Source organism: Pelmatolapia mariae, linkage group LG12, assembly GCF_036321145.2.
Source record: "Pelmatolapia mariae isolate MD_Pm_ZW linkage group LG12, Pm_UMD_F_2, whole genome shotgun sequence".
Taxonomy (NCBI): domain Eukaryota; kingdom Metazoa; phylum Chordata; class Actinopteri; order Cichliformes; family Cichlidae; genus Pelmatolapia; species Pelmatolapia mariae.
In genome coordinates, this window is record NC_086237.1 from 24,776,726 (window position 1) to 24,789,477 (window position 12,752).

At 38.0% G+C, this 12,752-nt stretch overlaps 1 protein-coding gene across 4 annotated transcripts in view; it reads left to right on the forward strand.

Annotated features, from left to right (window-relative positions):
* Positions 1-11,438, forward strand: part of vps13a (vacuolar protein sorting 13 homolog A) — a 47,962-nt gene extending 36,524 nt beyond the window's left edge. For 2 of the 4 annotated variants that reach the window (XM_063490447.1, XM_063490448.1), the window contains 18 exons: positions 604-757; positions 939-1,085; positions 1,254-1,335; positions 1,436-1,505; positions 1,752-1,866; positions 2,001-2,114; positions 2,219-2,364; positions 2,494-2,575; positions 2,672-2,785; positions 2,888-2,963; positions 4,942-5,105; positions 5,308-5,353; positions 5,534-5,657; positions 5,804-5,918; positions 9,196-9,281; positions 10,173-10,296; positions 10,409-10,483; positions 10,584-11,438. In XM_063490447.1, the coding sequence (XP_063346517.1) occupies positions 604-757; positions 939-1,085; positions 1,254-1,335; positions 1,436-1,505; positions 1,752-1,866; positions 2,001-2,114; positions 2,219-2,364; positions 2,494-2,575; positions 2,672-2,785; positions 2,888-2,963; positions 4,942-5,105; positions 5,308-5,353; positions 5,534-5,657; positions 5,804-5,918; positions 9,196-9,281; positions 10,173-10,296; positions 10,409-10,483; positions 10,584-10,634 (1,885 nt within the window). In that variant the 3' untranslated portion in view covers positions 10,635-11,438. The other 2 variants (XM_063490449.1, XM_063490450.1) reach the window with 2 other exon arrangements.
* The last annotated feature ends 1,314 nt before the right edge of the window (positions 11,439-12,752 follow it).

Genomic DNA, 12,752 nt, shown 5'->3' on the forward strand with positions numbered 1-12,752 from the left:
GCTGCGCTTTTGTGTTTGCTTAGTAAATAGTAAACTGAAGTAAACTCTAATTTGCAGGTGCCATGTAGCCCATCTGCTTCAGGCCTTGCGTGTTCTGCACTCAGAAATGTTCTTCTGCAGATCTTGGTTAAATCAAGTGCTTATTGGAGTTATTGTTGCCTTTTTATGAGGTGGAAGGAGTCGGTCATTCTGCTCTTGCCTCTGGGATTAACAAGGCATTTTATATTTTCAGTTGTTTTTTGTTTTGTTTGTTTTTTTCAAGACCATTCTCTGAAAAACCTAGAGATGGTTTCGTGGGAAAGTCCAAGTAGCTCAGAAGTGTGGCACCATCTGACAACAATAATCACTTAAATCCCTTGTTGTTTTTTTATTTTGATGCTAGGTGTGAAATGCAGCAGGTCATCATGACCATCTCTACACTCCTAAAAAAAATATATTTTTTTAAAAAGCACCTTTTCATTTACACATTAGATAGTTGGTTTAACGAGCAGTTGAACAGGTGTACCTAACAAAGTGACCAATGAGTGTATAAATTTTATCTATAAATTATGTTTTCTTGCTTAACTAATCTGAGACTTTAATTTCTTTCCTCTTTTATTTTAGCTCTGATGTTGTGTGGGAATTCAAACCTAAGAAGAAGAGTCGGTGGAAGCCTCTGAGCTTTAAGGAAGCTGAAGTTATGGAGGACAAGTTCAAAGACTACATGGAATCTGGGGCCGTAGACAAGGAAATTTTTGATCTGGAAAACGGCTTTCAGGTTAAATATTGCAATTATTTTTATTCTGTCATATGAAAATGTTGGATAAAAGCAAATGAAAGTAGTTGGTTTTAGATTATCCACATAGCATGTAAACTCGTTCATAAAACTGAATTTAAAATTGCACATGATAATGGGATAATTATCATAATTGTTGAATTTTTTTGTCATTGTCTCCCAGGTGTGCTTTAATCCCACTGGCCAGGACATGCAGATAATGAAGCCATGCGATGCTCCTCTTAGGAGGCACTTCCTGCCGGGTGTGAAGGTGGAGTACAGCATTTCACCACGACAGAGCACCTATCGTATCCAAGTTCACCGGATACAGGTGAAAACATTTTATTCAAATTACAATAATTATTGAAAAAGAAGATGATGAAAAAGATAAATGTCATAACTGCAAGTTAGCTAAAGGCTTTTATTAATTGCATTTTCGTAGCTGTGTAGCTCTGTTTGGTCTGTGCACTAAACAGACCTGCATCCTTTCCTCCTACAGATCCAGAATCAGCTACCTGGGGCCATCTTCCCTTACGTTTTTTACCCTGTGAAACTGCCAAAGTCTGTCGCCATGGAGACAGGTCTGTTAATGCAGGTTTTTTGTTATCTGTTTATTTACAATAATAGACTATTTTAGCTCTTTCGTCTTTATTATCATACTCTGTACATTTTTTTCCACAGAACCCAAACCTCTAACTGATATCAGCATTATTACGCGAGCAGCGGGGCACTCTGATATCTCACGCATCAAGTAATTGTTTTTCTTTTCTTTTCTTTTCTTTTCTCACTTTCTCCTCAAATTACGTTTTTCTAGCTGATATTCATTGTTATTTTATATGGAGGGCAGGATCATAATCTACCTGATAAAGGTCATTTTTAAGACAAATAATATATTTGGGTGAGCTGAAATCTTACAATCCTCTGTTACCTGAAAGTTTAACTCCTGAAATGTGCTCTCATTTGTACTTGTCTAAGTCCTGATTTCTGTTCGCCTCAGGTACTTTGTGGTTTTAATTCAGGAGATGGATCTAAAACTTGATCTGGGCTTCCTGTACGCCATCCTGGACCTGTTCTCCCCAGAGAACGACAGCATCACGAGCGCAGAACAGGAGGTCGGCTACACGCATTGACACACACACACACACACACACAAGTTACCTTTCTGTTCAGAATGCGTTATAATTATTCAGTTAGTCAGTAATTCAGTTAACTCAACAGCTGTTGTGCCTTTCCCCTGATCCTCTAGGTGGAACTGTTTGAAAAGGACATAACGAATATAAAGACAGAACTGAACCATGTCTCTGCTGCTGACAAATCTCCCATCAGCCTCTACGAGTACTTCCACATTTCCCCCATTAAGGTGTGTGTGAATGCAGTTTCTGTCAAACAAATAGTGTCTGAACTGATCTCTGCAATTTCTCCGTTGCCATAGTAACGCCTGCTAATGTTTTTGCTTTTTGTCAGCTGCACCTGAGTTTCTCTCTGAGCACAGGCGGAGAGGATGGCTTGAAGAAGAAGAGAGATTCGGAACTGATCCCTGTCCAGTCGCTAAATCTGTTGCTAAAGAGTATCGGCGCGACGCTCACTGATGTGCAGGATGTTGTCTTCAAGTACGAATACAGAAAAAGGCTCAAATACACAGCATGCACGTGCCATCCATTAGCATTAAATTACTTCCATGTGACTTGTTCTTGGTGATTCCAACCCTGCTTCTTGGCTGAATGTGACATTTATTTCAGGCTGGCCTTTTTTGAATTGACCTACCAGTTCTACACCACTCAGCAGCTCCAGTGGGAGGTCCTCAGACATTATTCTAAGCAGGTAATACATACAAGCACAATGAAACCAGACAAGTGGCAATTTGTCTTGTCTTCTCTTGTTGTGATATTTTGATTTTCCACCTATGTGTATCTCAAGGCTATTAAGCAGATGTATGTGCTCGTGCTGGGCCTCGATGTTCTTGGAAACCCATTTGGACTGATCAGAGGATTGTCAGAAGGGGTGGAGGCTTTCTTCTATGAGCCCTATCAGGTAATGATATCCAGTAAAATAATTGACAAGTTCAACTGGGTCTTTTAGCTTTGAAGTGCGTTCAGGTTAACATTCACAATAACTGTTCTTTTTTTTTTCTAGGGAGCCATCCAGGGCCCTGAGGAGTTTGTTGAAGGAATGGCTCTTGGGGTTAAGGCGCTGGTGGGAGGAGCTGTAGGTAAGCATGAAATAGTGTTAAAGGGGTAATACAGAGTCAGCCTTAGCTCAACAGAATCAAAACTGCTAAATAATCACTGGAATTTCTAATGCAAAGATTAATTATGTTTAATTTATCTTTCATTTTTAATTTTATGTAGAGTGTTGTGCAAAGGTTTTGCACTCCCTCTCATTTCTTTGTATTTTGAAATACAGTATGTACAGCAAAAACAGTTTGTACAATTCTATCAAGCTCGAAGGTCAAAGTTGTTTGACCTCCTTGCATTTATTCTTTATCACATCCTGAACTCTCTTACTCAGCTTCCTTGTCATTTCTTTAAGTAGTCTTCAGAAATAGTTCTCCAGGCTTCTTGAAGGACATTCAAAGCTCTTCCTTAGATGTTGGTTGCCTTTTCTTCTGTTTTCTGTAAAGATGATCCCACACTGCTTCACTTACGTTGAGGTCCAGCCTGAGCGGAGGCATGCCTTTTAGACCTGCCACTTCTTTCTTTGTCCCTCCCAACTGTCCAGTTTCCTTCAATTGTTTGCAGCTATTTTATGCCTGTTAAACTGTTTTATCATTGCCATGTTTCATAGATTCAAATCACTTGCTTCTTTTGAGAGGCTGCTGGTAACAAACTGGTCAAAAATAAAATTTAATTGAAAGTGTCCATTATGTGTAGAAACAATAATGATTAATCCCTTTAGCTAGGTGTCATTATATGCTTGACATCAGTGTTAAGAAGCTTATCAAATGTTAAAAACAATCCTGTGAAAATAATCTGAAACTAGATTGAAAATGAGTTAAAAAGCAGCAAATGTCCAACAAAAAACTTAATAAAGCTCAGAGAATTATTGCTCATCACCACATGAAAAAAATTAATGAAAAAGTCGTTAAAGACTTTTGTACAGCCCTGCACGCTGTCCTCACTTTATCTGCTGTCATTATACACATTGATTGACTGGGATGGGTTCATGGCTGCTATATAGGGCTGTAATTTGAGCAGTTTTCAGTTTTATTTGTCATGTGCAAGTTAGCACAGGGTCAACATTGCAATGAAATGTATTTGATGAGCAGAAGACAGTCACTCAGCAGAATGGTACAGTAGAAAAAATAGTAAAGAGCAAAATATTAATAAAATATAGTAAAAGAAAAAAGATTAACAGTTAACAGACTAAATATATATATGTATATATAAATATATGTACACACTAGTGATTAAATAAAGAAAATCTTAAATAGGAATGTGACGGGGGGGCAAATGGGATATTGCACAGTGGCACGAATGAGCAGCAGTACAAAGTGAATAGTACAAAATTTTTTAGTGGCAGTTATTACAAATATAATTAGTATAAATATAAATACCAATAAAGGGAAGTGACCAGTGCAGATTATACAGTGTACTTGTGAAGCTGCAGGGTAGCTTCTGAGTGCGTCCTGTGGAGTGTGTTGTGTGTGTTTAAGTTTTGTGGTTGAGGTGTCGTATGGTTTGATGGTAGAAACTGTTTTTAAGTCTTGTAGTCTGAGCAGACAGACTCCTGTAACGTCTGCCAGATGGTAACAAGGAGAAGAGCTTATGTGCTGGGTGGCTGTGGTCCTTGATGATGCAGTGTGCTTTGCGGAGGCATCGTTGAAGATAAATGTCCTGAATGGCAGGAAGCCTCGTGCCAGTTATGTGCTCTGCTGCCTTCACCACCCTCTGTAGTGATTTGCGGCTGCTAGCAGAGCAGCTTCCGTACCAAACAGTGTAATAACTGAGCATTTGTCGGTTTACTTCTTGTGTTTTTAATATAGTGTTATATCTGTTAAATTTCAGCATTATATTGCCTTTAACAGTGAACTGTGGCTGTTTCATTACACATCGGAGACTTTTTAGCACCATGTTGGAGCCCTTAAAATTTCAGATTTCCACTGACACAATTGTGAATTGAATTTTGAAATGAACATTTAAATTATATTAAAAAATAGTCTCAGGTAACGAATCATGTTTGTTGTTCAGGCGGTATTGCAGGTGCAGCCTCCAGGATAACAGGTGCCATGGCAAAGGGTGTTGCAGCGATCACAATGGATGAGGAGTACCAGCAGAAGAGACGAGAAGCTATGAACAAACAGCCCAGCGGTCTGAGAGAGGGGCTGACCAGGGGTGGAAAAGGACTGGTGTCTGTATGTAAAATGTTTGGTTTTTTGGGTTTTTTAAATTGCTCCTCTCTGTTTATCAGCAGGAAACACACAGTTGATGCAGGATGTAGGAACTAGTAAGACTAACAACAACAACACTGCAAACTAGTCTGACAGAAAATGCACTGCTGGAAATTCTGCTGTAATGAGTCATTTATTCTGTAGCGTTATCTTCCTTTTCCCACAGGGATTTGTCAGTGGGATCACAGGGATCGTTACCAAACCTATTAAAGGTAAGATGAGTCTGACCACAAGTATAAACATGTTAGTCCAATAAAATAAGGGCATAAAATATTTAAAAGGACATCAAAAAACTACCTGTTCTGTTAGTGTGTTTCCATTGAACACTTGACTCTGGCATTTGGCCCTGAAGATCTTTGAACTCAAGCTGCAGTGTTTGTGTTATTATGCAGGGGCCCAGAAAGAGGGGGCAGCGGGCTTTTTTAAAGGTGTTGGAAAAGGTTTGGTTGGTGCAGTAGCCCGACCAACAGGAGGCATTATTGACATGGCCAGCAGTACTTTCCAAGGGATCAAGAGGTACAGTTATTTCTGTCTGTGCTATGTGATTGTGCGCTTGCCACATCAGTGTGTAATCAGATAGGTCCTGTTTGAATTTGTTTATGCCCTGAGTTGTGTGTAGGTGTGTGTTTCCAAATGCAATTCTCTTCCTTGTCTCGATATAGGGCAGCAGAGACGTCACAAGATATTCAGTCTCTACGTCCTCCTCGCTTCATCCACGAGGATGGTGTCATACGACCATATAAGGAGCGGGAAGGCCTTGGCAGTCAGATGCTTCAGGTAAGGCAAAAACCCCTCTCCATCGTCACCTTTTTATAGTCATTCCCATTTTTTACAAAGATGGAAAACTCTGTTAACAATATTGCATTCATGTCATTTAATTTTTAAAGTCGTTTTATCTTTGCTGTGATGTGGTGTCATTATCTTTACATTTCAAACTTATTTTACTGATTTTCTTAGCTGTGTTGGATGCTCTAAATGGTTGCCTTTGTTGTTTGGGGAAATTTTACTACTCCTGTAGGAATAGGTTTGGCAGTCTCTGGACAAATTACATATTTGTTTAATTTTTGAAGGAAAAGAAGTCAATACAATCCAATGGATAAAAAATGAGCAGCCCCCACCCCCTCATTCCCACTTGATTCTCTTTTATGTCTTAAGTGAGTCATTCATCAGTGTTGAGAAAAACTCTTCTTCTGGCAGAGGATGCGATATTGATGCTAAGTGATACTTCATTAATGGTAGAAAGGTTTCAGCTACCGTGTTCCCAGTGTTCAGATGCCATTAAGAAATGAGAGGTCAATGCAAGACTGACGACCAGGAAAGCAATCAGAGACAAATCTGTTCAACACGATGGTTAAGCTGCCAGACTGCAGAATAGCTTACAAACTGAGGCTGGTCCATGTGCATCATTAATGCATATGAGGATGTCCATGCAAGTTTTCAGAAGGAACCTTTATCAGCAACTTTGTTACAAATGTGAACACTACAGATGGATAGAATTAAAAATGTCTCTTTTTTATATCACTAAGTTATAGTTAAAAGGAAGCGGCATTGGTTAAATCTTGTAATCTGCAAGGAAGAATAAAAGGGTATAGGAAATAAAAAAAGATTATATTTGCTGTATTTCACACCAGAAATCAACAGAATGTCTGCATATAATCCAAATATATCATGTCTGCCATATTTTCACATTTTAGAGCAGCTTACATGTGTTTCAGGTCTGATATTTAACGACCCTTTTGTTGATGTTGTCTAGCTGTCGAGCTGGATAGAGTGGGTTGAAGTTTCAGCTTGTGACGAGCAGGTGTGAGCTGCACATTGTGTTTAATAGTAAAAATCCTAATTTCCCTAAAATTTACGGAAAGGTGATAAATTAAAGCAGCCTACGAGAGAGGCCAGAGAACTTCAGCGGAACAAATTGGTGCTCTTTTATAAAGATTCTGCAAAATTTAAAGCTAAAAAAAGGGTTTTAAATCTTGTCATATGATTCACATCATTGCCAGTCTGCTCCATGTTGACTGTCTCATCGTTGTGTTTCTAACTTCATCTTCATTCAAGACTTTCTTCAGTTTGTCACCCTTCTGTCTCACCAGCTTAGGTTTGCGTGTGTGTAGTAATGTGTTAGTAACTGAGTTGTTCCTTCAGCTTAAATTAGGACCAGGACATGTAGAGTAATAGTACTATAAATCAGAGTAAGTTCTTCAGTTTTATGTTTATGCTTTTGTTAAAAAGCCTTCAACACCATTGTTCCTGATTGTTCCCAAATGTTTCCTTGTGTCTTTGAGAGAAGAGGGAATGTTTATCACAGTCTAAGCTTGGAGGGATTCTGATCTCTTTAAACTGATAGTCTGGCAAATTTCATCTTTTTAGGTCCACCATAATTATCTTATCTGCTCAAACAATAATTAAGCTATTGCATTAGGGGTTTGTGATCTATCCAGTTTACAGCCATTTACATTTTTATAGATTCAAGAGCATTTAATGCTCTTGTTAGTCTTTTCAGCTCAGATATAATATTTTCAAATTGTTTGTAAATGACTTCTATTGTGTGAAACTTTTGATGACTCACAAATGCGTGCTTCAGTTCACACACATACAAAGTAATTTGACCTCAAGTAAAATTAGTTTAATTTACAGACCTTTTTTTTTTTTAAAGTTCAGCTTCACAAATCTGATCATTTTCTCTTTTAAAAAAACTTTCTGTCCGTACAAATGTCTAAAACTACACACAACAAAGCTTTAACTTACCTGCAAAGCCTTAAGTGCACTTTGCACTGTGTTCAAGTCCCACTGGAAAACTAGGACATCTCTACTTCCTGTGTGATTTCTTACTTTACACTTGTGGATCATACCATACGCATTTGTAACACTTTTAAGACGTATTACTCTCCATACTTTTAAAGTCTGAAACAGCAGATTGGAACAGTGCTGATAGGTCACCCAGACTTTTCCTTGGCTCTCACCTTGAAGTTGCCTTATCAGCAGAAAGATTCGCACCCTCTGTCTGATCTGACCCTCCACTCTTCTCTCCTGTCATGTCCACAGAGGCAAGTGGCGTACAGTGAATGGCGTAGATCTGGCTCAGAGGATAAGGGAGATGAGTAAAAACAGCTAGCAGTGACAGAAGTGAAAACTGTAGAGTTGGTGTTTTGTGTGTAGTCTGTGCTGGAGGGTTGTCCCAAAGTTTGGAGATCATGTTTGGTTAGATTAAAGTGAACCAAAGTAGGGACTTTCATTACTGGTGTCACTGGTTTAGGAGTATTTCATTTTTTTTTATTATTTTGTTGTTAACTGTGTTTTTTATTTTTCATCACCCTTTTTTTTGTTTGTTTTGTTTTTTTCCCTGCTCCACAACAACAAAATAAAAATGATCTCCAGCCACCATTTCTCAGCCAAGTCCAACTTGGCTGTAAACCTCGTATCACATGACCATTAACCATTCATGATTAAGGTTGATGCATTTGTTTCCTGCTGGAGAAGGTTTGTGTGAAGGTCACATATGCTGACTCGTATGATCTAATCAGAAAACTAGAGTCTGAAAGTCTCTGTGTCCTCTTGTCCAAACTAAAACACAGTCCTAACACTTGTAAAGGTCTCTCAATTAAATATCCTGAAATGCAATCTGAGAGCTACGTGTTAACAGTGCAATGGTTATGCATTTTTAAAAGAAAGCCATTGTTGTGGACCAGGCTTTATATTCTCATTAGTTTACTTATTAGTGTTCATTTTTAAGTCATCATAATCACACTTTTTTTCCTTCATTGTTATGTTTTTTTTGTCATTACTTGGAACCTTTCACTGATATTTTGTTCTTAATAAAGTCTTTGCATTTCAAACTTCCACCTGCCATCGTCTTTGTTTCATCCTGTCCTGCATCTGCATCCCACAACATGTTCCAGTCTCGTTACAGGGAAGCTATTGTGCAGATACTGATTCACTGTTTTTGCTGTGGTAGCTCATGCTTCTTTTACTTTTATATACAGGTTTTTACAGACAGTGACATATTTTTAAATGTTGTTGTTTGGTCAGATATTTTTCTAGTCTCTTTCTTTTTTAGAAAATTGAGAATGGACGTTTTGCCAGCTACAGGTACTTTGCTCATGCTAAAGTCAATGAATCTGACTTCCTCATGATCACCAAGAGGTGAGTGTTTTTTTTGTTTGTTTGTTTGTTTTTACCCTTTATTGTTTGTTTTCTTCTGTTCAAGAAAGTGTTTTACTTGAGATAATGACCAAGAGCTGAGATATGGTTCAAATGATGCATAATTTTTCTTTTCTAATCAGTTTGGATGTTAAAATTTTTGTAAAATTTATATAGTATTTGTGTATTTCTACCAAGGCTTTCAGATAAACTGTGAAGAAAATTCTCTCCTTTGTTTTCATTCATTTGTTTTAATCTTCTGACGTACTTCTTGTACTTGACTCTCTATTAACAGCGTTACATTCAAATTAAATTCTAACTAATGTAAAGATTTGAGTTCATACTTCTGACATGCAGTACCTTCATTGCCCACCAGGGGGCTGCAGTTTTGAATCCCGGAGATGAGCATTTCCACTGCTGCTGTCTTGGTTTAACACCCCCCCCCCCCCCCCCCCCCCCCCCCCCCCAACAAAAAACAGCAAAAAATCCCGCCCAAAACATGGATGTAATGAGACAGTAAGCTGTCTACTGACTGGGAAGTCATTTTGAAGATTTATTTAAAAATCCATTTTTTTAATTCAGTTAGACCAAAATGAATGACTGACCCACAAACTGAGCTGGAAAATGTTTACAATCGAGACAGGAAGCTGTTTTCACAAAGATAGGACCCAAAGTCTTTTTACAACCACAGCTATCGCCATCTGGTGGCATTCTGATTAAGGTTTAAGGCACTCCCATGTTGGCTTCAGCTTATCCGTGTCTTTTTACTTTTTTAATGCCTGTGACTGGAAATCATTGTTTTGGGATAAAGAAACTGAAATATAAAGTTTAAATTTTTCTTTGTTCTTCCACAAGATATTCATTCCTTTTACACACTCATCTTTTTTTTTCCAGGGGAATATTTTTTGTGACCAAAGGCACTTTTGGTCAGCTGACCTGTGAGTGGCAGTATCTATTTGAAGAGTTCACCAAGGATCCAACCATTATAGAGGACCGCCGACTTCGCATTGAGGCCAAGGTAAAAACAAACAAAAAAGCTGTTACCTTTGTTTACCACCCAAATATTTCTTTATTATTATCATTATCGTTATTATCATTACTACTGCTCTGAACCTCGCCTTCCACTGCAGGAGAGAGTGAAGTCAGTCTTTCATGCCAAAGAGTTTGGGAAGATAATAAACTTCAAAACTCCAGAGATAGCCAAAGTAAGTTTGCAATTTGGACTCAAGCTGATATTTCCTTGCAGTCGGGATACACGACTAGTGAAAATAATTAGTTCTAACTTTGGTCATTATTTATTTTCAGTGGGTTCTTGCCAAATTGGAGGATGCAAGAGAGAGTTTACCTAAGTACTGACTCTGAAGATTGAGAAATGCTAAACACACGAGGTCTGTGTGTGCCAGTGCCTTTTTTCTTTACTGCATGCTACTTTTTTTCCCTCCATGTGTGACTAGTGAATAAACGATGCTCTATGTGGACTGTCGGTGTGTGTCGGGGCTGAAAGACAGAGTGTGCATGTAGACAGATTGCTGATTTCCATCCACTTATTACTACAGAGGATCAGTGACCTTTGCTTTGCATTCATTATGTTACACCTGATCATGTTTTTTGTTTTTATAATGGTTTTCTTTATTAAAACATTAAGTCTGGAGTTTACAAACAGGTTCTGTTATTGCCTGGTTGAAGGATTGTACGAATGGAGGATTGTGATTCCTTAGATGTACTTGTTCTAATCAAACACACGTTAAAGCTGCTGTTGGATGAACTTTGAAAGGGGAAAAGAATGAGCGGGCCTCCACCTGCAGTTCGTACCTCTGTTTTAAGTCTTTCCCACCAGATGAGTGCAGGATTTTGCACATTACGCACAGTTAAAAAAGGATTTTTGCTGGCCTTGAGCTTCATGTGGATACCCCCGGCTCTATTGGGTGAAAACCTTCTTAACCCTCCACCTCTTTCTCACTCCCCAAGAGAGCCAAGAGGAGGTAGAGGAGGAGTCCCACTCCCTCTCAAAGGCTATTGTTGAACGGTCCCCCCCCCCCCTTATAATGACACCAAAAACATTTTTGCCTACCATAGCTTTAGAGATTCAGTTTAACTTTCATTTCTGGATGTAAAGGAGGATTTGGGTGTAGAAATGTCAATCTTAACAGTGACTGATAGGGGAAAAAAAAAATCACTCGAGTATCACTGAGGCCAAATTAACCGTAATTGTTGTAGCACATTTAATGTTGCACACTGTTTCTTTTACTGGATTATATAAAACGGACGCTAATATGAATTAGTATGGCTTTATAGTACACATAATTCAAAAAATGTGCATCCTTAAAGTTCTTCTTTTTCTTATTTTTTATACATTACAGAATAAAGACTGTTGAGTGTGTGAGTCAGAGATGCATGCTATTTTTATACTGTACTTACATGCATCAGTTTGCTGTATATGACCTAATATGATGTCCTATCTGTATATATCCATCCTCGCATCAGACTTCATGAGGAGGTTGCAGTATGAAATTTCGTGATTTTTATGTTTTTATACCACACATATGCAATGCCAAACATGCTGATGAATTATACAGAGAAAAGGTATATATTGAAAATAAAGGAATGCTAATTATTATTATCAGCTGCTGTTTACTCTGATGTATATTTCAAAGATTTGATTTTGGTCTTGGGCGCATCACGGTATAATATCACTCAATTCCATTTACGTCGTTTTGTTTTCGGGGAACAAAATATTCACTGCAGTGGCTTTTTCTTTTTCATGCTGTTTTCAATAAAAAAGTTTTTTTGAATTCAAAGCGGTCTTCATTTATTTCTCGCACCAAGAAAACGTCAGGCACTTGACTTGTACTCTTTATTAAATAATTATATCTCTTTATTGAAAATAACCATAAATAGAGGAAACAGTTGTGTATTTTTTTTTCCTAAAGCACATCTCAGACTATTTACATCTGACACTCTATGAACTCCGTGGCTCTGCTGACTGTCCTGAGTAAATAAGGCACTTACATGCGTCTCAGTGTTAGAGCAACCATTTCTAAACATTATGAAATCACAAAACCAGACTAAAGAGCATCCTTATCAAACTATTACATGGGGATACATTTACATACATTAAAGCACTCAGATCATATGTCTATTTAAATAAGTAGTTCACACAACGGGTCAGTTACTTGCTACTAATTTTCACTTTCTCATTTCCACTGTAAAGTATCATTTACAGCAAATATTAAAAAACTACAAGGGAAACTAAAGCATCTACACACAATTTCATGTTAGACGGTGACTGGTCTGAGTATGTCTGGTACATGATATTTGTAATCTCTCTTTTTTGGATCTCCCTTGTTAGAAATGAAACAATTTCAAATTTCCTTTTTTTGGTTTAAGCTTGATTGATAATTAGATTCTTTTCTATTTCGGCTTTACTCAGGTCTTCTCATGTATGCATTTGCTCCTGTGCTGTATGCAACCTTT